The following is a 25,669-nucleotide window of genomic DNA, read 5'->3' as shown; positions in this document are numbered from 1 at the left end:
CGGGAGACAGTGGGCATCCTTGTTTTGTGCCTCTTTGTATTGCTTTAGTATTGGAGTCCATATTGTTAATTCTGCATTTTGCTACGGCTTGGGAGTAAATTTGTTTGAGGGTTAGTAGGAAGTTGGGGCCAAATTTCATGTTAGTTAATACTGCAAATAGATAATTCTAAGCAATGAAAGGCTTTAAGGATGTCTAGGAACATGATCGTCAGTGGGAGTTTGGTCATTTTGCTGTATTCTATCAGATCCAGCAGTTTCCTAATGCGGGTCTGTTACGTTGCGACCAGGGGTAAAGCCTTCCTGGTCCAGGGCGATTAGTTTGTGTAGGAAGATTTTAAGTGCTTAACCAGGATTGATGTAACCTTGGTTTATCAATTAGATTAGGTGGTATGATTCTATTTTGAGGCTATCTTTGAGTAGTTTTGTGAGAGAGACTATTTTGGAAGAGGTCCAGGTTTGGAGATGGGGGCCCCTTTATGATGTCGTTAAATAGGTGGGTCATGTAAGGAATCAGGGGTTCTTTGAATCTTTTGTAGAATTCTGCTGTATAGCCATCTAGGTTGGGGGCTTTGTGTAGTTTCAGGATTTTGAATACTGTATCTATTTCCTCAGGGGTGATAGGGCTGTCCATGAATTCTTGTTCCTCTGCAGTTAAGGTTGGCATGGTCAGCCCTGTTAGGAATCTTCTGATTTCCTGTTCAGGTGGTGTTGTGGGAGATGTATAGTTTGGCGTAAAAAATCAGCAAATTCTGAAGTTATTTCTTCTTCTTTTTTAGTGACACAGTATATTCTTGTTTTGAGGAATTTTTCCCTGCATCTGTTTGCTCATAGTCTGGAGTTCTTACCTCCATATTCATAAAAGGGTTGTTTTTATTATTTTTATTAATAAATGAAAACTAATGGTATTAATGAAAAAGGGGGTTGTGTATATAATTAAAAAACGTATTGGTGGTAATTTTGACTCACAGGAAGTTTTAATTTTACTGCAGGGCCCATGGGGCCTGGATATTGGGTTCCTGGGTTAGGGCTAAGGTGGCAGTCCCCAGAAGTGACCTTCAATGGTTCAGAACTCCTGCATGGACGCTACTACAGTTCTTCAAAGAAAATAACAATAAAAAATAAAAGATTTTTTTAAAATCAAATCAAATAAATAAGTTAATTGATTAATTAATTTCCAGTGTGGAGGTCCCGCGTTGCGTTTGTTTTTTCCTTTGGTGGTCTCCGGCACATGGTTCCCCCCCCCCCAGCCTGCACTTTTCATGCCAGCCACCGGGGAGGTAGGCTCATGGTAGCCTGGGCTGCGCTGCCTGATTCCTCACGGCCTCCCTGGCCTTTCCAGTACCCTCCTACCTCTCTCCCTTGGTGGTGGTGGCAGCAGTGGCTACAGCAAGCTGGTGTTCGGCTGGGGGGGGTGCTTTTTGCTTATTGTTTTCTGTTCACCTCTGGAGGCCTCCAGGCCTTGGAGCTCTACTGGGCCGTTGAGGGGGTGTTTTTGGTCCCGGTGGGGCCATGGCTACTGGGGGGCTGGGGGCTCTGTGCAGCCTTGGTTATGTTCTTAATCTGAGGAGTAAAGTGAGATAGTAGAGCTAATTCTGGTTGTAGCAATTGTCCCATCATTTGATTAATTTTTTGAAAAACTTCCCAAAAGAAAAGCAGACCACCACATGTGTACTAGAGAACCAGGTAAATTGTATTCCCAACAGCAAAGGTTGGATGTGTTATGATTAATTCTATACAATCTGGCTGGGCACATGTACCAGCGATGTGCTATCATTAAAGCATTTTCTTGAGTTCTAACTGAGATGGAGCTAAATGGTAGTTTATTCCAAATTTGTTCTTAGAGTTGTTCCTCTAATTCCTCTAATGGTAGTTTATTCCAAATTTGTTCTTAGAGTTGTTCCTCTAATTCCTCTAATTCATATATATATATATATATATATATATATATATATTGCTCAAAACTATTTAAGTTGTGTAATGCTTGAGTCCTTATATTTGGCTGATTAAAAGACTTAGTTTTTGTTGACTTTATATGTTCTTTTTGTTCTAGATTCTGCATTGCGCAATAGGTAAGTTACTGGATTCATGTAGCTTATTCATTTTATTCTTTTTAAAAAAAGAATAGCAAAAATATAAAGCATGATATACATTTCTAATTTCACACTTTTTCTTCTTCCTAATGCCTATTCTAAGGAGGTTTCCAAACCCCACTTATACTGTACAGGAGGGAGCGGAGCTGTACCTCTGATTAGCTTTTCTGGCCAAGGTAGCCTCTTGTCATTGTCAGCCTCCCTGTTCTGCCTGTAAAATGTGCTGAAGGTGGGAGAGCAAAAGTCAGGATACCCACTGGCAGTACCTAGTAGAAGCACCCTAAATGGGGTGTTCTGAATATGTGGCAGGGCTGAGCCAGTCCAGGAGCCATTGGAGCCTGAGCTATTTCAATGCCATCACATGAAAGCATTGGGCCCAATCACTGTACCAGCTCCATGCTGCCACAACAGTCTATCTCCTGCCTGATGTGGCAGTGGCCTGACCACTCTGTAGAACATCAGGGTAGGGTGGGGGAGGTTTGAATTGCATAATGAGTGTGTCAATATATGACTCCGAAGTAACTTGCAAATTCAGGATGCAATACAGGTTGTTACTACATATCAGAGTGCTCTGTATCACCCATCTATATTTGTCATTGTTCCTGTACTATCTTTGGAAATTTCTGCTTAGTAAAACAAGGATTGGTTGTTGAGCAAAAAATGATGTGTAACAATGCCATTCTTGTAAGGACACAAGGATTGCCTTGCCGGATTAAGCCATAGGTTATTTTGTTCTGTTCTTGGCACCAACAGTAGGCAGAAAGATACCGGTACATCTGGGAATCTCACAAATAAGCCATGATGGAGATCACTGATCCCTGTTGTTTGTCCCCAATATCGGATGTTTAAAAAGAAACAGACTCTGAAGAGGTCTGTTCTTCCTTAGGTTTTCTAACCCTTTTAAAAAAGAAAAAGGGGTGCCCACAAGATCGACATAATGTTTGGGGTTTCTCAGACCCCAGCTTCATAATTAGGCTTACCACTGACCCCAACAGCACCATGAGGATTTCAAGCTAAGTTCACTGAGAGGGTATGCTGGCATCAGCACAATGAGGTAAGGCAGGAAGCCTTATGAAATATTTCAGACCCAAAGAAAAAGCAACAACTTTCTTCCCCTTGCAGCAAATAGGGCCCTCTATAATTGCATTTGAGACTTTAGCCTTTGAGACTCTAGGCACCAACATAGGAGATAAAAAATAAAAACAAAGACCTTGCTACACAGTGAAAAAGACTGAAATATGAGTTAATGAATGACTGGGAAGAACTGCCAAAACAGAAACTTACTGACTGGAATAAACAACAGCCTCTGAAGCTTTAGACTTGTCAGTCAACAACAAAATGATTAGAAAGCTATTTTTAAAAAGGCAGTGCGGAGTGTAAAGAAACATCTGGAGAAGATGAAATATTCAAGATGTGTGAATGTACATGGAATTATAGAGGAAATTGGTGGACATTAGTCCCTCCATTTATTAACTTGTTTAACATATTGTGTCTTGACCTGAAACTGGAAGTTAGTAGTCTGGAATGAGCTCACAGAGCTGTCAGACCGAGACCCAAGGACTCTTGATAATAATAGTAGTAACAACAAGTTTCTTTTACCCCACCCATTTGACTGTAAGAGCTTCCTGAAACAGGACTGCCTTCAGATGTCTGCAAAAAGTAATATACAATCATACCTTGGTTGATGAACGCCTTGCGACTCGAACGTTTTGGCTCACGAATACCACAAACCTGGAAATGTGTGTTCCGGTTTGTGAATGTTTTTTGGAACCCGAACGTCCGAAGCGACTTCCGCTGCTTCCGATTGACTGCAGGAGCTTCCTTGGTTTCTGAACATTTTGGAAGTTGAACAGACTTCCAGAACGGATTCTGTTCGACTTCCGAAGTACGACTGTAATTGCTTATCTCTTTGACATCTGAAATCTTTCCCAAGAGACATTTGTCAGGTACTTATTTGTCAGGTACTCAAAAAAAAAAAAAAAAAAAAAGAAGAAGAAGAAGATCTAATGCAAAAAGTGAGAACCTTACCAAACCTACAATATAATAGTTTATTATTGTTTTACAAGATCTGGCACTTGAAACATCTAAAAAAAATAATGTGAATTGTGCCCCTTCACACTAAAGATATGGAATGCATGTTAACAATGGTATATTGTAAAAATCATTTTCGGAACATGTGATTAAGATGAAGGTTTCTAGAGCACTAGGGATCACCTGAACCTTAATATCCCAGCTCAGTCACTGATATCATCAGCAGGAGTGTTGTTGGTTATTCCCTGAGTGGGTAAGGCTCATTTTAAAACAACTTGAAATAGAGCCTTTAGCATCATCACTATGGTTTTTTGGATACCAGAGATAGAGATTCAGCAGGTGCCTTCTGTTGCAACTTTTAAACACCTGCTGAATCTATTATATTCTACCAGGCCTATGTAGGCAGTTGAGAATACACCTTTCCACAATGGTTCTTTGACGCCTGATTTTAATCTTTTATATCGTTTTTACTGTATGTTTTTATGTCCTTTCATTGTAAACTATTTTGTTATATTTCATGAAATAACGGTATATAAATATTTATATAAATTGAACAAACTGAGGATATAGACCAATATAAACTTTCTTTTCAGGAATTGTTCCCTCTTCTGTTGTGCTAACTACTTTCCAGGTGATGTCAAGAGTTTTTCTGACATGGGCTGTAACACATAGTGTAAAAGAGGTAAGTTAAAGGAGAGCAAGAAAATGATCCGTTTCTTCCCTAGAACTAAATATTTGTACTCTTTTGTATATTTCCTGTTCCTTTTACTGGGTCCACTGTGTGTGTTTTTGGTGGACACCTCAGGATCAGCTGTTTTTGTGAGATGTGTTTCCAGAATTCTTAATTGTAACATCTGTGCTGGCTCCCTGCCCACTGATGCAGTTGTATCTTCCCACCTACCGTGCAGATAAGGTAGTGTGGAAAGAAGCATGCAGGTGGGTGGGGAATGGAAATGGAAATCATGTAAAACAAATTAACTAGTGAACTTCTTTTCGAAACTTTGGACTTAAAACTTGGTTTAAGTTGCCTGTCTTTGCCATTTTCAGATAGCTATTTAGTATATGTGAAACAAGATTCACAGTTTTCTAAGAGTTGGAAATCATATATGTAGGTCTGGTTTAACTATTCATTGTTTGGAAAGGGACAGTGCATCAAAAGTTCCCACTTTCATGTCAATCTCTACACTTTGGTTAACTGGGCTGTTACTTCCTGTAATTTTATTTACATGGCTAATATAGAAACACTATTAAAAAATAAAAAGTATCCATTTGTGAGAGACACCCTCACTGAATATAGGTGCTGGGTAACATGACCAATATTATGGGTGCATTAACAGATAAAACTCCCCCTGTTTTCACAGTAGAGGTCTATGATTAACCACTTATGGTAGCTTTCTAAAATTTCACAGCTGCGAGGTGTTTTATTTTTGTGGCAGCTGCCCAGTGTCCACTCTCCCCAACCAAGGATTCAGAGTGAGGCAGCACTTCTGGAACAAAACTGTATGTTTATTTAATTATACTTTAGGGAAGTTTAACGCTTGGTGGTTTCATAAGGCACACAGCTTGGTTTAAAATACTCATTCCTTTCAGAGAAACTTTTTAAGCAGCAGTCTCCTACAAATCAAGTCTCAGGTAGACTTTTCACCTAAAATGGCTATCAAGTTCTAAGCAGCAGCATCCACCCACTCAGCCCCTTCTAGGATTTAACTTCCTGTCAGGAAATAAAAACTGAGTTGCACTGTGTAGCTGGCCCCACTCAGTGTGGACAGTTTAGGTTTTGAACCATCTGACAGTCCCTCTCCCACTGAGAGTCAAATCCCTATCTGACTGTTAAACTGGCAGCAGCTCACTTAAAGGCCACGCTTTCCTGATTGGCGTTTGCTTTTTGCTGTTGTGCAAGCAGCATGTTGTAGCCCCACTTGACTCAAAGGAAGTGTAACTGTAGGACAGAGGAAGTGAACATACTTTCCAAATATCCAATATGCAGCATTTTATATGTGCAAATAGAATCCAGATTATTTCTAACATGTTAGAAAACAGTTTGAGTAATTTGGCAATAAAAATAGTCAAAACTGTATTGTACTCTATCAGGTTCCCGAGTATCTCAGATGAAGAGTTAGTTGACAGGTTCACATTAGCATTCCTTTCCTTGTGAGATGACTGTTACCTACATTCTTAATAAACAAAAAACAAAAAACTTTTGCTTCCCCCCTCCCCCTGAAGGAATACCTACATACCTGAGCTCCCTGAACAAGTTCAGCTATTACGGATTTTGTAAGATGATATGTGGATGCATGAATAATGTGTGTTGTTTTTTGGTTAAATCTGCCATATGCTTCTTAGGTTCTTGAATGAGGAACTCTTAATATTTTGCTTGCTTTCTCACATATCTAACTCTTTCTTGAAGAAGAAGTCTTACATTATTTCTGATGAAGCCTAATCAAATGGTGTTCCGGAATCTGAAACATGAATTTTGTTGTTTACATGTTATTCCTTCTGGATTCTTTGTTCCTAATATTTAATAGTAATTGCATGGGGCAGTTCAGTAATGTTTGAAGAATGTGCTTGCTCTTATTCCTGGAATGGTCAAGTTGTTAGCTATTTCTTTGCATGTTGTAGCCTTTCTGCTACTTGATATTTGAGATCTCAGGCAAGTTCACTAAGCATCAATCTGAATGCTGCTCATGCTTATTAAGAGAAAAGTGGAAAATAATCTATAGCAGGCATCCCCAAACTCGGCCTGCCAGATGTTTTGGGACTACAATTCCCATCATCCCTGACCACTGGTCCTGTTAGCTAGTGTGATGGTTCTAGGGGTTGCTCGTGCGTAAATCGGTGCCACACCTGGCTGGGTTGCCTGAGTGAACCTTTTCTGTCCAGACAGCCTGATTTTTGCTTGAGCGAACGCATCGTCTCTAGCAAGCCCTGCCAGGTCTCGTTTCCCAACCAACGCTCCCCCCCACACCCACCGGTCCTCAGGAAACACATGTTGGGTCTCTGGTGGTCCCTCTCCTTCCATGTACTCCGGTTTCCGTGAGAGAGCATCTGCTCTTACGTTTTCCTCTCCCAGCACGTATCTGATCTCGAAGGAAAACTTGGCGAACTCCTGGGCCCATCGAATCTGTCTCTGGTTGAGCACTTGAGCGGTCCGCCAGTATTCAAAGTTCTTGTGGTCAGTACAAACCTGGATCTTGTGCCGCGCCCCTATCAATAGATGTCTCCATTGCCGAAACACCGCATAGATCGCAAGCGGTTCTCGGTCACTGTGTAGTTTTGCTCTGACTTGCTCAGCTTCCTTGAGAAAAAGGCACACGGCCTCCAGCCTGCTTGGCCCCGGGCTGCAAAAGGACCGCTCCAATGGCTCGGTCGGACGCATCCGTCTCCAGTCTCATGGGCTTCTCCAGATCTACGTGCAGGAGCTGCTCTTCCGAAGTGAACGCCTTCTTCAGCCTTTCAAAGGATTGCTGGGCATTATCTGTCCACGCGAACTTCTTTTTGCTACTAAGACAATCTGTTATGGGCGCTGTCAAGTGAGCGAAGTTCTTTATGAACTTCCTGTAGAAGTTGCTGAAGCCTAAGAACCTCTGCACATCCTTCCGGGTTTTGGGGGCTTTCCATTCCAGCACTGCCTTCACCTTGCCTGGGTCCATAGCTAGGCCCTTGTCTGACAACTTGTACCTCAGAAACTCAACCTCTCTGGCGTGAAATTGGCATTTTCCCAGCTTGACCCACAACTGATGCTTCTGCAATCTCTGTAGCACTTCCCTGACGTCTCTGATGTGTTGCTTCTCATTGTCCGAATAGATTAAGACGTCATCCAAAAAGGCTACGCAATTCTTGTACAGCAGGGGCCCCAACACGTGGTGCATGAATGCTTGAAAGCAGGCGGAGCCCGATTGTAATCCAAATGGCATGACTAAGAACTCAAAAGCCCCCAGGGGTTGAACATGGTTGTTTTCCATTTGTCCCCCTCCCTTATCCTAATCAAATTGTATGCTCCCCTGAGGTCCAGCTTGGTAAAAATCTTCCCCTGCCTCACTTGTGTTAAAATGTTGTCAATCCTGGGCATTGGGAAAGTCACGGGTTCTGACATCAGGTTCAGGGCCCGGAAATCCACGACTAGTCTGGGCTGATTAGTCTTTTTTGTCCACAAAGAACACCGGACTGCCCCCCACCACCTTTGATTCCCTTATGAACCCTCTCTTCAGGTTCTTGTCAATAAACTGCCGCAACTCCTGCATCTCCCGGTCGGACATGGCATACAGCTTACCCACCGGCAACTGAGCCCCTGGGAGTAGGTTGATTTGGCAGTCAAAGGGCCTGTGGGGGGGTAGTCTATCTGCCTCCCTCTCGCTGAAGACCTCCTTCAAGTCAGCATATTGCGGTGGCACCTCCCCTTTTTGTTCCAAGGCCAGCCCAGCCACCCTGGCCACTGTCATTCTTGGTTCCTTCCCTCCCAGTGTTCTAAGCAGTAAGCTGACCCAGAGGTGACTGACCGCTGATGCCATGACACTACTGGAATATGTATTGCCAGCCAGCTCATTCCCAGTATTATTGGGGGTCCTGCCAGCGTGGCCACATGAAAGGCAATGGTTTCCGTGTGCCTGGAGACACTCATTCGCATTGGCGGTGTCTGGTGTGTCACTTCCCCTCCCAGAAGTTCCCTGCCATCGATGGTGGTCACCTGTAAGGGAAAATCTAGTGGTAACAGATGGAGTTGGTGCTCCAGAGCGAAGTCTCTGCTAAGAAATTACACGAGCTGCCTGAATTTAGCAGTCCCTTCACTTTGACGGGGTGCCCATTCGGGAGTTCTAGCACCACCTCTATGGCTATAGCTGCCTTGGGGGGGTCAGGCTGGGGCACTTCTATTGGTCGCTGGCCTGGCTGCTGCCCCTGCTGGTTGGCAGCCAGGCGTTGTCGTTTCCCTGCACCTGCCCTTCCTCCCCCTTCTCGTCATGGCCTGCAGCCCCCACCATGCCTTGCCAGGCTTTTCGTTGAGGGCAGACCTTAGCAAAATGTCCCGGTCGTTGACAGAGGAAACACTTCTTGGTAGTTTTCCACTCCCTTCCCTCCCTTTTCCGACCTTCACCAGTGTTTGAAGCTTCGCGTGTGCGCGCGCCATCAATTTCCAGCGGCTCCGCCGCCTGGGAAGGCTGCCTCGGTATCTCAGGAATGTGGTAGTCATGGAAACGTTCCCCTCTTGTTTCCCGCTTCTCCTGAGCCCGCGCTTCCTGGCGTATGCCGATCGCCAGCACAGCCTTTGTGAGCTCATCCATCGACTGCAGCCGGGGGGCTCGGGACAACTTGTCTTTCACTTCGGGGGATAGACCCGCCTCAAACAACATTTGTATCGGTTCAGAGTCCAGATCCCACCCAAGCCTGTGGACTAACATCGCAAAACGCGACCAGTAGTTTCTGACGGACTGGCCCCCCTGCTTGCACCCCATCAGTTCCCACCGTGTCACACTTTGCTCCACCTCGCTGTAGAACATTGCGTCCATTGCCTGGAAGAATTTCTTAAGGTCCTTCAAGGCATCATTTTGCGTCGCCATTAGGGGCCTGATCCATTCGCGCGCCCTATCCTGCAGATGCCCCACAATGTAAGCCACCCTCTCCCCGTCATCAGCAAAGTCATCTTTCTGCAGTTCCAAAGCGTACTGCACTTCCGTTCGGAAAGCATTGTAGTCTTGGGGCTTTCCACCAAACTTGTGTACCAGCCCCGGTACCTTCCTTGCGATGGGGGTGGTTCTGACCTGTGCATCCTGAGCCCGTCTCTCGTCCAGCTGCGCCGTCAGGGTAGTTACATGCGCCTCCAAGTCTTGGTTCCTCTCGACCAGACTCCGCACCGCAGCTTGTTGCTCTGTCTCTCCGGCTGTCCCTGTTTGGCTCATCGTGCTGCCTCTCCGGGGCTGCACACAAGCAACGTCAGTGACTGACGGATTGCTGTGATGGTTCTAGGGGTTGCTCGTGCGTAAACCGGCGCCACGCCTGGCTGGGTTGCCTGAGTGAACCTTTTCTGTCCAGACAGCCACTCGCCCGTGGCTGTCTCAATCGCTGGCAGAATCCGTCAGTGGGCGTTTCTTGAACTTCTTCCAGCAAAGAAGCTCTTTGACGCCTTGTCTCCGCATACTCTCCCTGCGCGGAAGCCTTCTGCGCAAGGAGGGTGTGGGCAGCAGAGGACCCGTGCTCTCCCCGCTGGTCCCCGGCGAGGAGTCGTGGGACTGCCTCGCCGACTCCCCCATCTGCCCCCCTTCTCCACTGGTGCTACGCTGATTTCCTTCCCCAGAAGATGGGCTGCTTCTCCCCATCCCGGGACGCTCTCCGGAATCCCTCTGGAGCCCTCCCTCTCCCTCTGGCTCCGATGGCAGTTCCCTGACAGCTAGGGATGATAGCCAAGTTTGGGGATGCCTGATCTAGAGCATAGTTGAGAAATCAAAAACAAGTTAGTGAGGAAAACTGTCAAAATAATACCATATCCTGTGCACTTTATTTTATTCTTGCCTAAATCTGTATTGGCAAGAAGAATAAACTGTGAAAAGTATTCTGTTCATGGAATGCTAATACAGCCAACACAGTAATTTCATAAATAATAAAGCACACATATTTGCTGGCTGGCAGAGCAGACCAGGCAAGTACCCGGGTGGTGCAAAGCCAGCCCCTCCCTGTTTCTCTTGAGTCTTATATAGGAAGCTTGCGAAGCACAGGGTACTGTGAAATTTGAAGTTGGAAATTGTTGGCTATAGGGTTTTCTAGGAAATGATTTTGTGTGACGAGTATGTAATGTCATGTTTGCATGGGATGATGCATCAAGCTTAGTTACTTTGTATTACCAAATGATGTCATATTTATACCTTCATACAGAAACATTGTTTACATCATGAACTCTGGTGAAATTAGACATTATGTCAGCTGTTATGCCTTTGTTTATTTTTCATTTAAAAAGAAGGCCAATGGTAAATGGTTTTAAAAATATACTCCGTAATCATACTATGAAGCAACTTAAGGTAACTTTCTCAGATTTTTATGTTGTGTCATTTCTGAGCAACACTTAATTTATGTGTATGCACAGGCATTCTAACCTTGAAATTACAAAGGAAAAGGCAAATTACATAGAAGAGTATTATCCACCCCCACCCCACCCCCAATAAATATTTCTGCTTTCCTGTGGACCTGAATTACAAAGTTTGAAAAGGTAGATTTAAAAGCTTGTCATTTTAGAAAGTTTATAATCTATTTTCAACTTACAGCAACTGTGTTTTTCTTTAATAGGTACAAAATGAAGACTGCATCCTCCTTTTTGTTGTTGCCTGGACAATCACAGAGATCGTCCGTTATTCCTTTTATACTTTCAACTTATTGAACCACCTTCCTTACTTCATCAAATGGGCCAGGTAAGGGCATTAAGCACTTCATGATTATGAGTCTGAGAAACTATACATCAGTGGGCATATTTCCCTAATAATTGCAAGACAGAAATATCAGTCCTAGAAAATAAAGAGAATGTTGACATATTTATTTTATTCAAAAATTAATAATCATTTTCATAAAATATATCAAGGAGTCTTACAGCATATAAAATACAATAAAACCAATCTACCAATATATATAAAACACAGTGTAAAACATCTGTAAATACTGTAAATAATGTGCAAAAATGCACATTATGAAGGCCTGTTTAAACAGTACAATTTCAGAAAACATCTGAAAGAAGGTAGGGGTGGCTCCTGCTGAACCTCTAGTTATGGAATTCTACCGGACAGGACATGTTGCACTAAAAGTTTGGTCCTTTATGAAGACCAACTGAACCTCAGGGGCATAAGGAACCATCAGATGTGCATCAGATGTGCATCAGAAGATCCCAGTGATAGAGGTGGAGTATAAATGATTAGATGGTCTTCAAGGTACTTCGGGATCAAGTAATTGAGGGCTTTGTGAATTAACACAAGAACATTGAACCTGACCCACTAGCAAATCGGCAATCAGTGCAGCTGCCTTAACATCAGAGTAACCTGTTCCTAGTATTCTGCTTCTGTGAGCAGTCTGGCCGCTGTATTCTGCACTAGTAGCAGCTTCTGGACCAGAACCAAAGGCAGCACCAAATAAAGTGCATTACAATAATTAAGTCTTGAGGTTACCAATGCAATACAAGTTCACAAACTTGGCGTTATGAACTGGTTGGATGCAGATAATGGTGGGATGAACCAGCTGGGGAAGTCCCAAGGGAAGAAGGCTCAGAGCCCAGGGATTGGTGGTGGGACAGTGGTGAGTGATCAGAGGGAGAGGACTGGTAGGAAGTGTGGTAGCTAAGTGGTAGCAGGGCTTAGTGAGCTGGGAGAGTCTTAAGTCCAGAATCAGAGGCAGAAGCTGAAGCTGAAGCAGGGGAGGAGGGATGCCAAGAGGCAAAGATGAGTCTGGCTGATGAAGAGGCATAGGTGTCTCCTTCTCCTGCTGCAACAAGTTCCCCTCTACCTTTATCTCCCAGAACCAGAAGAGTAATGAAAAGGGCGGAGGAGAGGTTGGCTGCACGTAGGTGCAGTCTCTTAATTGCTTGGGAAAAGCCGTGAAGAAGAGCTGTGGGGAGGTGGGGACTTTCAGTCTCAACAACTGATCTATGGGGCAAGACCTTTTGGGGATGAACTGCTGTGCTCATTAGGCTTGACACTCTGCCAAGTCTGTGCAGATGCATTATTGCTAATAAAGAGTTAGCTTCAACTTGAATGGTGTGACTTTGGTTCAGGACCAGAAGTATTTGCAAATGTTCTACACATTGTTAATATTTTCTTGTATAAAATAATATTTTGTACTTTGGAATACACTTGAAATATAGTTGAATTAATGAAAATATATCTTTATTGAATAAAAGTCCTAACTAAGCAAAAGCTAGTGATCCTCCAAGTTTTATTAGTTTGGACAATCGGGGACAACTACAGAACTGATTTGCATAGTGCTCATCTATAGTTTTGAGCTACATCAGGGGTGGGGAACCTGAGACCCTCCAGATGTTGTTGGGCTATAGGTCTCATAATCTCTGACCACTGGGTATACTGGTTGGGGCTGATCGGAGTTGGGATATATATATACTGAGGAACAGGTGCTGCATCTCTGCTATGTGCAGCAGCTAGAATAAGCTTGAGTGAAGTTAGAGGAGTTTAGTTTAATTTTTAAAGAATCCTGTCTAAACAAACTAACTTCAAACTATGGGATAGAAAGTGGAGTTGTTGTTTTCTAAATCACTCTCTCTGAAGGTACTATTTGGCAGGAGAGACATGAGCACCAGTGGGATCTTCCTTCAGGTGCGAAATAACAGGGCTCCAGGGCAGGAGGAAATAGTTAAATTTCCTTCCCTGTTCACAGTGGCCCCATTCTTGATGAATGACCCCCAGCATCTGTTATTTGCACTAATATATATAATGTCATATAGAAAATATTACGTTGCATTGTATTAGCAACCTTTTCATACTCCTAGTCTCATGTACTCTGCAGTTCCATTGAACATAGTGGAACTTACTTCTGAGTGAACATGTGAAGCATGCACATGAAAGCTCATACCAATAACAAACTTAGTTGGTCTCTAAGTTGCTACTGGAAGGAATTTTTAAATTTTGTTCCGGCTATGTCAGACCAACACGGCTACCTACCTGTAACTTTGCATATCTGTGTTTTTGTTTGTTTGTTTTAGGTACACGTTGTTCTTCGTACTGTATCCAATGGGAGTTTTAGGAGAATTGCTCACAATATATGCTGCTCTGCCCTATGTCAGACGGTCCGACTTGTTTTCAATTAGTTTACCTAACAAATACAATTTCTCCTTTGACTACTATACATTCCTGATCTTGACTATGCTATCTTATATTCCACGTAAGTATAGCACTAGTTAAATGCTTCCACCCTTGAGATCTGTAGCTGTTAGACTAAAAGCAGTTTAAAATGCCTGGAAACGTATTTTAGCTGTACATGTTTCAGTGTTCTAGAATGTACAAGCATTATAAAAGGTGGGTTTTCAACAGTGAAAAATAGCAGTAAATTTAAATGCACAGATCACTGAGGCATGGAACAAAAGCAAGTTTTTGAACTATGTTTTAATTCTACAGTTGATTTCCCTCTGGCACTTGTGGAATTCTTGTTTCCCTTTCTTTTACCTATAGCCATCTTTTTCTATTTATTCTCTCCTTCTTCTTATAGCCAAATTAGGGGATGAAAGCAAAAGAGAATATATATTTGTTTCAAGAGTGCTAGTTGCAACTGATCTTTTTTTTTCGTGTTTTGAAGGAAGACTTTGGGTTTTAGCTTTGTTTTCTCTTTCATGTAATAGAGCATAATAAGTTTTTGAAGCCTAGCTTTTAAGTTGAACTTTTGTGATAGAAATGAAAAATTCATTTAATCCCATGCTGGCATATTTGCCTGTGCAGATATTTTTATCATAGTTATCACCTATTAAAACTCAAAAACTGTCATGACCACATGACAAATGTACACATTGCAAAACATACAAAAGCCCTTAGATGAGGCTCTCTTTCGTGCATTTCATTCTAGTGGTTTCCTGAGGTCAGCTTGAGCGCACAAGCTTCACATTGTGAAATAGAACTGCAAAAATAATTGGGTACATAGAGTGACCAGTGAAAGTTGCAAATTTTATTGGGCTTTCAATGAAAGATGATACTGAAAGATACATTGCTGTATTTGTGCATGTATCTTACCAAATCAATATTTTCTCACAGCAAGATCCAGTGTCATTTGAGCAGAAAATTAATGCATCTGTTTGTTCCACAGAGCTATCTCAGCTTCTGTGTTTGTGTAAAAAATATTCATTTTTGTTTTAACCAAGTTCTGGTATAGAATAGAGGTATACAAATGAATATGATATTATAGAATTGACTAGCTGGCTAAGTGGTGAGCAACAGAGACACTCTGACTGCGTCTAAAGGTAGAGCAATGAGTGTTACTTGAGTAACCACTTACATACTTATTAATTATTACTGGTGCACCAATAATTATACTTATCATTTATAGCAAAATAAAATATGTCATAGTTCTATGCTAGGCTTTGGGGGGGGGGAATGTTGTGTGTGTTCTCTTTCAAAGCACTTTGTAGAAATCACCTTGCCATTAAGTTGAGCATTGTCATGTACAATGTTTCATACATTATATCTTGCAATTAAAGATGAACAGAAGGGAAATGGCTTCATGGTCCCTTGGTTTACAAGTAAACAATCTTGTATTTTTGGGGGGGTTCCCTCAACTTCATTAAAAGAGCAGAAAGTATATGTTTGGCTTTGGGGGCACTGATATACATGTGAAATCCCTTGAATACATGATATTAAATTGTGTGTAGGTTAAAAAAATACTAACTTTTATTTACATAATTCTTTTCTGTTTTTCAGTCTTCCCTCAGCTGTATTTTCATATGATACATCAGAGAAGAAAAGTACTTTCCCTTCCTGAAGAACACAAGAAATCCGAGTAATCACAGCTTTTGTTCACAGCTGTGCATATAGATACACATGTTTCAAATGTTTATAAATAATACAGAGTATTAAAATGAGTTTTCAAAACAAAAAAATTTGATAACCTACTAAGGATATCTTTCCACACTGATATTTATTTTAATTTTTAATTTTTAAAACATTGCTCTGTGAAACTGCATTTTTGGCATGTCTCATTACAGTGAAACACTTATTCTTTTATTTTACCTTTTAATTTATTTATTAAAAACTTGCATTATAATGTCCTTATATTGATGGTATGAGTGATAACAATAATTGTGGTACCTGAATTAGGATTCTTTTATTCCTTTAAAAAAACTTTGCATGCTAGATACTTACGTGTATTGTTGTAAAGATAATATTTAGAATGCTTTTGTCAGTTTGTCTAGAACTGCCATGGGCAGACTAATGAAGTCCCACAAAAGATTTTTCTGACTCTAGGTCTGGATGAGGCGATAATCCTAGCAATTCAGGGCACAAACTTAGAGAGAGAGCTGCATTACAATGATTGCAGCAGTAACTCATTGTAATTGCACAACTGATTTTTTCCCTCCAGAGTGGGGCCTTAAAAATAGTGCAGTGTTGCACAAGAGCATGTGTTCTATAGGTGCAACTTAATCTTATTACCTCAAGCTGGGATGTTTTCCTGCTGTTCTTGAATGCTCTTTTTACTTATTTTCTTGAAAATGAAGGCCCAGTTTTATTGAAATACTCAAAATATAACTAATTTGTAATTGACCTAGATGCTACTTGAGAACTTTTTATGGCTTTGAATTAGCTGTCCAAATACATCAAGTAGCATTTGGCAAGCATAAACAGATATATTTTCAGCATCTTGACAAGTTATCTAAAAAGCCTTTTCTTAAAATGAGCTTGTTTTTAAAGTTTTAAATGTTTTCAAAAGCATCATTAATTTTGTGTCCGAAAAGTGATATTAATGCTAGTAAATTCAGCTTACTTCAAAGCTTATTTAGAGAATGGCTTTTTTATAATGGAACCAGGTGAACATTTTTTATTAAATAACTTGGACACTCTGGGACAAAATGCAGCTTGTTCTTTATGCACTTCTTGTTTCCTAGTTATACTGGAAAAACATTTAAAAATTCACCAGTTCTTAAAATGACCTAGGATTCCTTCTCTTTAAAGATAGCTAAACTTTAACCTTTAGCTCAGCTGGTACCAAAAGAAAATAAATGATTCATCATTTTATTGTTGTGTCTTTGGGATCCTATGAAGAATATCAGTGCACCAAAGTTGTTCATGCTTCCTGCAGAGTGAATCATAGAAACTGTTATGGTCTAACTTAGATATTCACTATTTAACTTTATTTCTATCCTATAACTAAGAGTGGTATCCAGGATTTTTCACATTCATTCAATAAGTCCAATTCATTTCACATCACACTATCACATGCTTTTGTTCTGCTGCGTTTAGAAAGACAAAAAAAGAGAATTGACTCATTTCACTACTTTGGCATTCCTGTTAATCATCTTGAGTTAAGATGCACTCCTCTTGCAGTCAGCTCTGTTATTTCCTTCCATTCTGATATACACTGCCATTGTGTTGTTAAAAGAGGTTTCTCATGAGCCAGCTCAGCCCAGCGATTCCATCGACCAACACGTAGCTTGGATCCTGCAATTGCCCACTGGTTTGAAACCCGCGGGCGCTACCTGGCTTTTTTTTTTTTAAAAAAAAAGGTTTCTCATTGTAACATCTATAACAGCTTAGCATTAAGCAGCAGCTTATAGTCAATGGTTAGAGCTTACATTGTAGAGAAAATGTGAGGACACCTCCATGATATAGTTTTGAGGGAGAACAAGGGTTTCACATTAACCCGTTTATTGTACATGTCCTTATATGAATTTTCCCACAGAACACTACCATTTTAGGCTATGATGGTTGCAGGTTGAGTATGAGCCTTGCAAGTATAATTGGGCAAAGAATCTTAATGTTCCCCATGTAAGTGACTTTGCATATGGTATCCTAGGAAAAGGTAAAAGCTATGATAGATAACTGCATTATAGGAGCCAAGCAGGACCAAGCAGCAACGCTCCTGTAATTATAAGGGCTTTAGGTACACAGAGAGTGGTTGTCTCTTGCTTGTGCTCAGCATTCATCTTCCTGACAGGGAGGGAATTGAAACAAACTACAGAGTTCTTTACCACTAGCCAGATGATGCTTCTGGTCAAGTAATGTCCATCAGTACAACTTAGTTCTGCCAAAATCAGCTTCTGACCTTTGCTGCAGCATTTAAGAGCTGCTTTACATTGTCTGTAGCAACAAATTTGATTTATTTGTGATTCACATCTGAAGTCTGTCCTGCCTCCCAAACACATGTACTCACTATCACAGTCATGTGGCTGAATGCACACTGCTATCACATGAACATGTATCCTAACTTTCTTCCAGTGACGTGGGTGGCTCTGTGGGTTAAACTACAGAGCCTAGGGCTTGTGGATCAGAAGGTCGGTGGTTCAAATCCCCGCGATGGGGTGAGCTCCCATTGCTCGGTCCCTGCTCCTGCCAACCTAGCAGTTCGAAAGCACATCAAAGTGCAAGTAGATACTGTAAATAGGTACTGCTCCGGCAGGAAGGTAAACAGCATTTCTGTGCACTGCTCTGGTTCGCCAGAAGCAGCTTAGTCATGCTGGCCACATGACCCGGAAGCTGTACACCGGTTCCCTCGGCTAGTAAAGCAAGATGAGTGCCGCAACCCCAGAGTCAGCCACGACTGGACCTAATGGTCAGGGGTCCCTTTACCTTAACTTCCTTCCAGGTGAAACAGTTTCTCAGGTCACTGCAGTAGTCCTTTGTCCAGTTAAATATTTGTGAATTTGTGAAGAATCAGTTGTGAGCATATTTTGTAAGCTGCTTTGAAAGCCTCTCGGGGACCATAACGTAGGTTATAATTTTAAAAATAAATCTGACTAGAGCTTGATAAGACATGCTTTTTTTGACATTTATGTGAAGTTCTGCCCCAAGTTGCATAGCTCTTTGTTATTAATTTATGCTGGTCCAAATTCCATATTCTTGGAGGATTCTGGGCACATGTTCCTTTTCAAACACTCATTTGACCAGAGCCTCTTAAAACTTTTGGCTCTGTAGCCGTTACTTTTCCATTCCACTTCATTCTGTCAATAGTCTGCTGTGTCCCAGTTTTTCTGTGCTTTCCCAAGATACAAAGGCCATTTGATCTTCTACTGGTAAAACTCTGCTTTTGCGGCTTATTGTTATTATCACACACAACAACCTATGTCTAGTAAAGCACAAGAATTGCCATCCAGTTCACATTACCAGTCCCAAATTACACATCTTTTTACGCTTAGACAATTTGACAGTGAAAACAATTTTTGTAATGGGATATAAATCTGATCCTCAGTATATCTCTTTCCATAAAATGTTGGCTGTTATTAAATATGTGAATGAGACATTTTCTATATTGCCACATCACCACAGCTTCATCCTGCACCTACAGTACTATTGTAGCATTTAATGGCCTAGTTCCCAATAATACTTTCTGTGCAGTCATTTACCTAGACACAATCGGGGCTGAAGATCAGATAGTAAGAAACTGTGCAGTCAGCCCAATTTATATGGTGCCAAGCCTTTAAATATTATAGCAATGCTGTGTGATGAAGCCATGGAAAAAGAACTTTTCTCTGCTGTAACCTTTTGGTCGTCATATTTCTGTAAAACAGGAAGGTGAAACATTACTCACTGTTAGGTTTACCTGTTGCTATATGCAAGGCCTTGCTAGTCAGCCTGATGTGTACTTGTAACAGTTTTGTATTTTAATATCTATTACTTCCCCTCCCAAAATGGATTGCTCACTTGGTGTTTACTTCACTCAGTCTGTTCAATTTCCTATCCTATGTGTGGCCTCTCCTCTGTGATACACCTTAATTGTAGAAGAGTTGATCTGATACCTTTTTACGCCACTCATTAGCAACACTGTGAATTGGGAAGAGTTTGAGCACAACCTGCAGACAATTTGTGAAGGCCAGAAAAGTTGATGCGGCTGGATGTAGATTCTGATACGTGGGTGTAGGGAGAGAGAGATGCTTGAGGCAATATACCTTTTTGATAGCTTGCAGATGTAGTAAAAGCTAGAGAATTCAACAAGCTTTATCCTGAGAATTTGAGATAGAATTGGCCCTTTGAAGTGAAAGTGGCCACAGGGTGAGAAATCTAATAGATAAATAACCTGACATTTAAATAATGTTTAAATTAAATTTAAGGTTTTCTGTAAGCTTTAATAATTTACACAACATACTATGGCCCAAGATTATTTGTAAAAGATAGTGGAAAATAGGTTTCTAGAACAACTAGTTGCTGCTAAAACGATCAGACATGCCCCTTTTGAAACTATGTTGTGGGCGAAGCCCAGTTACTGCTGCCGACTGCTTCACTGACTCAGGATGGGATATTTAAGCCATACTCTTTCCATACTGGTACATTCAGAACTGGCACTGTGGCAGAGAGAGTTCTGAGGTAGAATTGGTCGTGTCAAGCTCACTCTAAAATGGTGGACAATCAATTTCAAATTAGAAGTTTATTTGTGGAGTACATATTATACAGTCCTCCAGTTCTTACCGTTAGCTGTCAAACTCACTTCCTCAAGGTAGTGCTGTGGAAAGCTCCTCTGCATAAGGGGAAGGAATTGCAACACTCATTTTCTAACATCTATTGGTTGGGCTTCTCACTGGACTATTCTCACAGACTTTTCAAATTAATCCTGGCACAAATAGATGAATAGAAAAAAGGGGGTACACCCAACCAGTTAAATGGAAAACAAATGACTAATCAATGGAAAACTTGTACCAGCAGTCAAATATGAAAATTAACCAGAAGCAGTACTAAAAAGGAAGTGGGATCTCTAAGATGAGACCAATAAATTGAAGAGTAGAATTATTAGACCTCTACTGTTTATGAGGTGGCATTTGCAGTTTCTGTGCACCAGGTCCACCTGCCTGGGTTGTTGCACATGTGTTCCAGTAATTCATGGATAGATGCTGCCAGCTGATACGGTTTGTAGCTGAGTTTTTACAGAATGTTACTGAAGAATCAGCAAATTACTCCTGCTTTATTCTAAAGCTGCCTTCTCAAAATGCATGTAACGTTCTGATGAGTATTTTTAATTAAAAGCATCCTCAGGAGGCAATTGGAACAGGGGAATGGTATGGGGGAAGACAGCATTTAACCTATGCCTTGCAGACTATTTTGCGACTAAGAATGGCTCCCCTCAATTTCCCTTTCCACTTTAGGATGAAAATATGCAGTTACCAGTTTTTTCACAGATTGGATGAGGGGGCAGGGGGAAGCAGCAAGGGGAGAAAAATTAATGAACTTTTTGTGAAAGGGTTAAGGAGGAAAACATTTGTTAAATAACTACAAGGTGTACTTAGGTTTCCAACTCAGACTTGTTACCAGGACTTGAATTATTTACGTGCTAAGTCAAAAAAAGTTTTCCAGTGCCTTAGACTATCACAGAAGGTAGAGCAGTGTAGTAAACAAAATAGAAGACTGAAATTGCTGCTGTTGCACTACAGCCTCTCAATCAGGCTGAGCAAACAATGATAACTCGTGGGTCAGTGAATGCCATGTGTGTGCACTGCTGATTTTCTTGTGCACGTGGATTGTTCCCCACCTCATTGATTGAAAAGGCAGGCTGGTGGACTTAGGTCTCTATAGGCATGTCAAATCGTTGTAGAGTGCCTAGGGCATGATCAGTGTGATTCTGAGACTACAGTACCTTACAAATGGCTTATTTAGGTTATCTGTATTCCGTGTACTGTATGTTTCTCTGAAGATAAAAATCCATGGTAATTAATAGATCCACTTCTGTAAATAAGCTCCCTTTAAAAAAGAAAGGAAACATAACATGAACAGTCCCTAAAGTGAGTTTTGTCTCTAGTTTGAAAGTCTGCATAATGTTTATCAGATGACAATGTAACTATTAAGATTACTTGCCTTATTCTTAATTCCTGTAAAGACAATCTTTAGAATGTAAATTAAGACAGAAGTATTGACATTTTAATACACTTATTACTTCGTTCATAATGCAAGTTCAAGATTCCCTGCCCCCCTTTGATTAGAAATGAACACTTAACTTTGAAGTATATATTTTCAGATGTACTTTACCAAGTTGTTCATGGAGCTGTGTGTGGAGGGGGTGTCAGCCTTTTTTATATAGCACAGAAAATTCCTCACATTGTGGTTATAAATTTCTCTTATGCATATATGGCAAAACCACAGCATATTTGCTCACACCATGGTGGTCTGTGTGATGTACATAATATCTACTTAAACAAGGTATCTAGTAGCTTTTATGTGTTAACTTTTAGTTCCTTCGAAGTCTGGAATTACATTTGAAGAGACTACAGTATTCCTTACCACAAGATAAAAATTTCTTGAGAAATCCTGTTGCAAAATAAATTGCACATATGGCACATACTTCTATTAAATAATTTCATTTCACAAAAGAGGTTGGCATTTGTGTGGGTCAGTTTACAAAGTTATTGTTAAGTTTCAGATAATTCATTGATACATTACTGGGTTTTTATGCATTGTCATCTTATGGAATTTGATAAAACGTAATCTTTTGTACTTTTTCTATGTTGTGAAAAATACTATTGTTATTTTATAAGTAATTTACAATGTACATGTTTTCATGTGTTTTGAAATTTAATATTACTGGGGGCTCTGAGAGAACTTTTTATGCATGTTTAAAAGATATTCCTACCTTATATGTAGAGAAATGGTTTCTATGTATATTGTATTTGTGCAACCTCCCCTCCCCCCAACTATTGCATTATGAAATAAATTAGTTGTGTCTTCCTACACATGGAGTACTGACAGTTGATATTTAAGCACTGTAGTCTAAAATATTATGAATACTCAGACTAAAGATGTGGTATGGTAATAATTTTCTACATCCATTAAAGGCAGAGTATTTATGTTCTTTTGTCAGTTGTGGGGTCCTCATGTGAAATGTTGAAACCAGTACTTCAAAGGCCTTATAGTTTGTAATAGAAATTATTCATCCTAGTAAGCAAACTGAAGCTAGGATATTTACCATGTGCTCTTCTTGGTGTACGGTGGTGATGATTCTGCTTATTTGTAGAAGTGGCTTCTTTTAGCCTCCAAATAAAAGCTATATGTGTCAAAATGCTTAGATAAAAATAAGGCACTTCTACACAGCAGATTATTGGGGACTTGGCGCTACTCATGAATGGAGGTTTTGTACAGCAGCCACATGATTACTATTATCAAATGAGCAGCCTATACTTTTTTGCCATTTAACCCAGTTTTCACTCTACCGTGGACTATCTTTTAGTATAAAAAAACTTATTCATCTGCAGTCTCTGCTGGGGTGGAAGCTCCTTAGGGTCTGTTTGTTTTTGGCAGGTGGTTTGTCTTGCATGTGATGTTTTATTAAGTGTTCTGTATCTCCACAACCCCTAACTGTTGCCACCTCCTCTTTTCTGACAATGATTGTTCCCATGATATAGTCAAATTCTTGAAATTAGGGGATGTCCACCCTTAAGAAGGGTTGCCACTTCTTATGCAGCAAAAAGGAATCAGCTGCAAAATCTGGGTATGGTCTGCACATGCATGAGGCTACCACGTTGCCAAAGCCTAGTTGGTCTGGTTTTCATCCATGTCTGAATGAGAGGCCACTTGAGAACCACAAGTACACTAGACTGGGTTCTGTGATGTCAGGAAAAAACAACAACAAGCTGCATGCATTTTCCATGAATATAATCTTCTAGAATCATCATAAATATTACACAGATAGAGACTCTTACATTTTTCATGCAGATGAGGCAGACTCAGTTACACCTGACCAACTGTTCACTCCCAAATGTTGGTAGTATATTCCTTCCCTTCAACTGCTGCAACATGGCTAGAGACAAAAAGGGGCAGATCGGGCCAAGTTTGCCCATTCTCCCATGCTGTGAAATGCTTTTCCATGACAGATTTGGCAAGTATCTTCTCAGCCAACCTTCAGAAATCTCTATAAGATTTTTTGTTTGTGTTAACAGGCATATTCAGTGGTTTAAACTTTTTAAGATAAGCCAGTGATTCTTGCAATTATTCTGTATTTTTGTGGGATTTTATGCTTCTGGAAATTTTGTTATACACCACCCTGATATTTATGTGAGAGGCAGTTTATAATTTGTTTTATATATAAAAATGAAAAAACCCTAACAACTCATTTCCAATGATAGGAAATTGTAAAAAGAAAGACCTGGAGAAGGGGGTGGAAGAAGAAAGGAAATATATCACTGCTCTCTTTTTTTCTGCCCCATGACTCACTGCACACCTTCAGATCCTATACTTTTGTTTCTTCCCATTCCCGTCCTGTTCCCCCACTACTCTGTTAATCAATTAAATTTGCAGATAAGACAACCGTTCTGAAGCAGAAAGTACATTTTCTTTGCTTTTTAGGTGATTCATGCATGTGTTGTAGGAGGCATTGTCTTGGAAAAGTCATTTTCCCTTGTGAAATGTAATTTTTAAAAGTAGTAAAATATAATACATTATAAAATTGCTGCCTGATTAATTGGTCATATTTTAATTGGTCAGCGTGTTAAAGATATTAATATAAACATGAGAACATTACATGTATGCTTAAACAGCTGATGCAAGAACTTAATTAGTATATATAAAAGAGACAAATAGCTAAAGCCACATTTACTGCAGTTTTACTTTGCAAAATGTACGGTATATCCTCTTCTAGGTGCTGCAGCAATGTCTTAGGATGCAATCCTAACCACTGTCACTATGTGGAATGAAGTGATGGGGCCTCTGCTACATCTGCAGCCATGCAGACGGTGGAAGGGAAAGGGGGAGCAGGTAGATTCCTACACTGGCCTGGATTTTAACATGGATTTCATCATTCCTAGTCTGACACTTTTAACACTTCACTACTCTTATCTCTTCCAGGTGTTTGGTTAACTTTTGTGGAAGGGGCAGGTAAAGAAAATGCTATTTATCAGAATGCTGGCAATACTACTAATTAGGATGATGGCATTCCTTATTAGCTGACACTTCTCAGTTTACTGTATCATTTTTTTGCTATGAAACTCCTTGCCTTCCTCAGTGACAATGTGACCCATTTCCATTGCCACCATTCTCTTAGAATACCTTTAAAGTCTTGTAGTTTGGTATAATAGGTCCAGATGTGTGATAGGCACAAACATTGGAGAAAGGATGAAAGATTAAGCATAATTATTTAAGGGAAATTATGTACAGAAGAGAATACTGATATTTACATTGGAGTCTTTAATGTTTTTAAATGTAGCTGACTATACCATCTAAGTGGCTTTTACCTCAGGCCAAATTCCCTAAACCTCCCAGGCTAAATTCCCTCACACACTGGTCCAGCTACTTGGTATAATCCACTTCTGACTGACCCAAAATCTCATCCATTTTTACTTCTGGGAGCTTGGACAGTTTTGCTGACTTTAAAAAATAACAACACTTGTGTCATCTTCAGATAGGACCTGTATATACAAGGCTGCATTTTAGCCTAAACACTTGTGATAAATAGCTTAAAACTCAGGCCTCCATAATCCATGTTCACTTCAGTTTTCTGTGCCTCTCACTTCCCTCTTCAGCTGTCTTCCCACACTGCCTTTCCCAATTGACATTCCTCACTGAAAATCATCTGATTGACAGTTAACTGTCCAGAACCTCCAACCATTCAGAGTGTGTTGTCTCCCAGACAAATCAGAATTAATTTATCTTATCCAAGCCTTGTCTAAAAATATTAAAAGCAATCATCGTATTTTTCTTTCACCAAGCAGGTTCTGCTAAACAGACCTTAAATGGGAGCATAAGCCCAAGGCCTCAAACTTTGATAATAACCATATTTTTTGCTCTATAAGACTCACTTTTTCCCTCCTAAAAAGTAAGGGGAAATGTGTGTGCATCTTATGGAGCGAATGCAGGCTGCGCAGCTATCACAGAAGCCAGAACAGCAAGAGGGATTGCTGTTTTCACTGTGTAGCGATCCCTCTTGCTGTTCTGGCTTCCGAGATTCAGAATATTTTTTTTCTT

The 25,669-nt window shown here is 40.7% G+C and overlaps 1 protein-coding gene and 1 long non-coding RNA gene across 2 annotated transcripts in view; one reads left to right on the top strand and one right to left on the bottom strand.

The window, feature by feature from the left end:
- Positions 1-22,444, top strand: part of HACD2 (3-hydroxyacyl-CoA dehydratase 2) — a 27,801-nt gene extending 5,357 nt beyond the window's left edge. The window contains exons 3-7 of the mRNA XM_081873592.1: positions 2,051-2,069; positions 4,715-4,803; positions 11,391-11,512; positions 13,801-13,979; positions 15,503-22,444. Coding sequence (XP_081729718.1) covers positions 2,051-2,069; positions 4,715-4,803; positions 11,391-11,512; positions 13,801-13,979; positions 15,503-15,585 — 492 coding nt within the window. The 3' untranslated portion in view covers positions 15,586-22,444. The remainder of the gene's footprint in view (positions 1-2,050; positions 2,070-4,714; positions 4,804-11,390; positions 11,513-13,800; positions 13,980-15,502) is intronic.
- Positions 17,298-25,669, bottom strand: LOC309348883. The gene is made up of 2 exons (XR_014159580.1): positions 25,194-25,669; positions 17,298-23,314 (listed from the first exon to the last, which is right to left on the bottom strand). It is a non-coding gene; the product is annotated as an uncharacterized lncRNA (long non-coding RNA).

The sequence above is a fragment of the Podarcis erhardii genome, assembly GCF_964252035.2.
Source record: "Podarcis erhardii genome assembly, chromosome: 1".
Classification (NCBI taxonomy): domain Eukaryota; kingdom Metazoa; phylum Chordata; class Lepidosauria; order Squamata; family Lacertidae; genus Podarcis; species Podarcis erhardii.
This window is presented reverse-complemented; position numbering and strand designations above follow the sequence as displayed.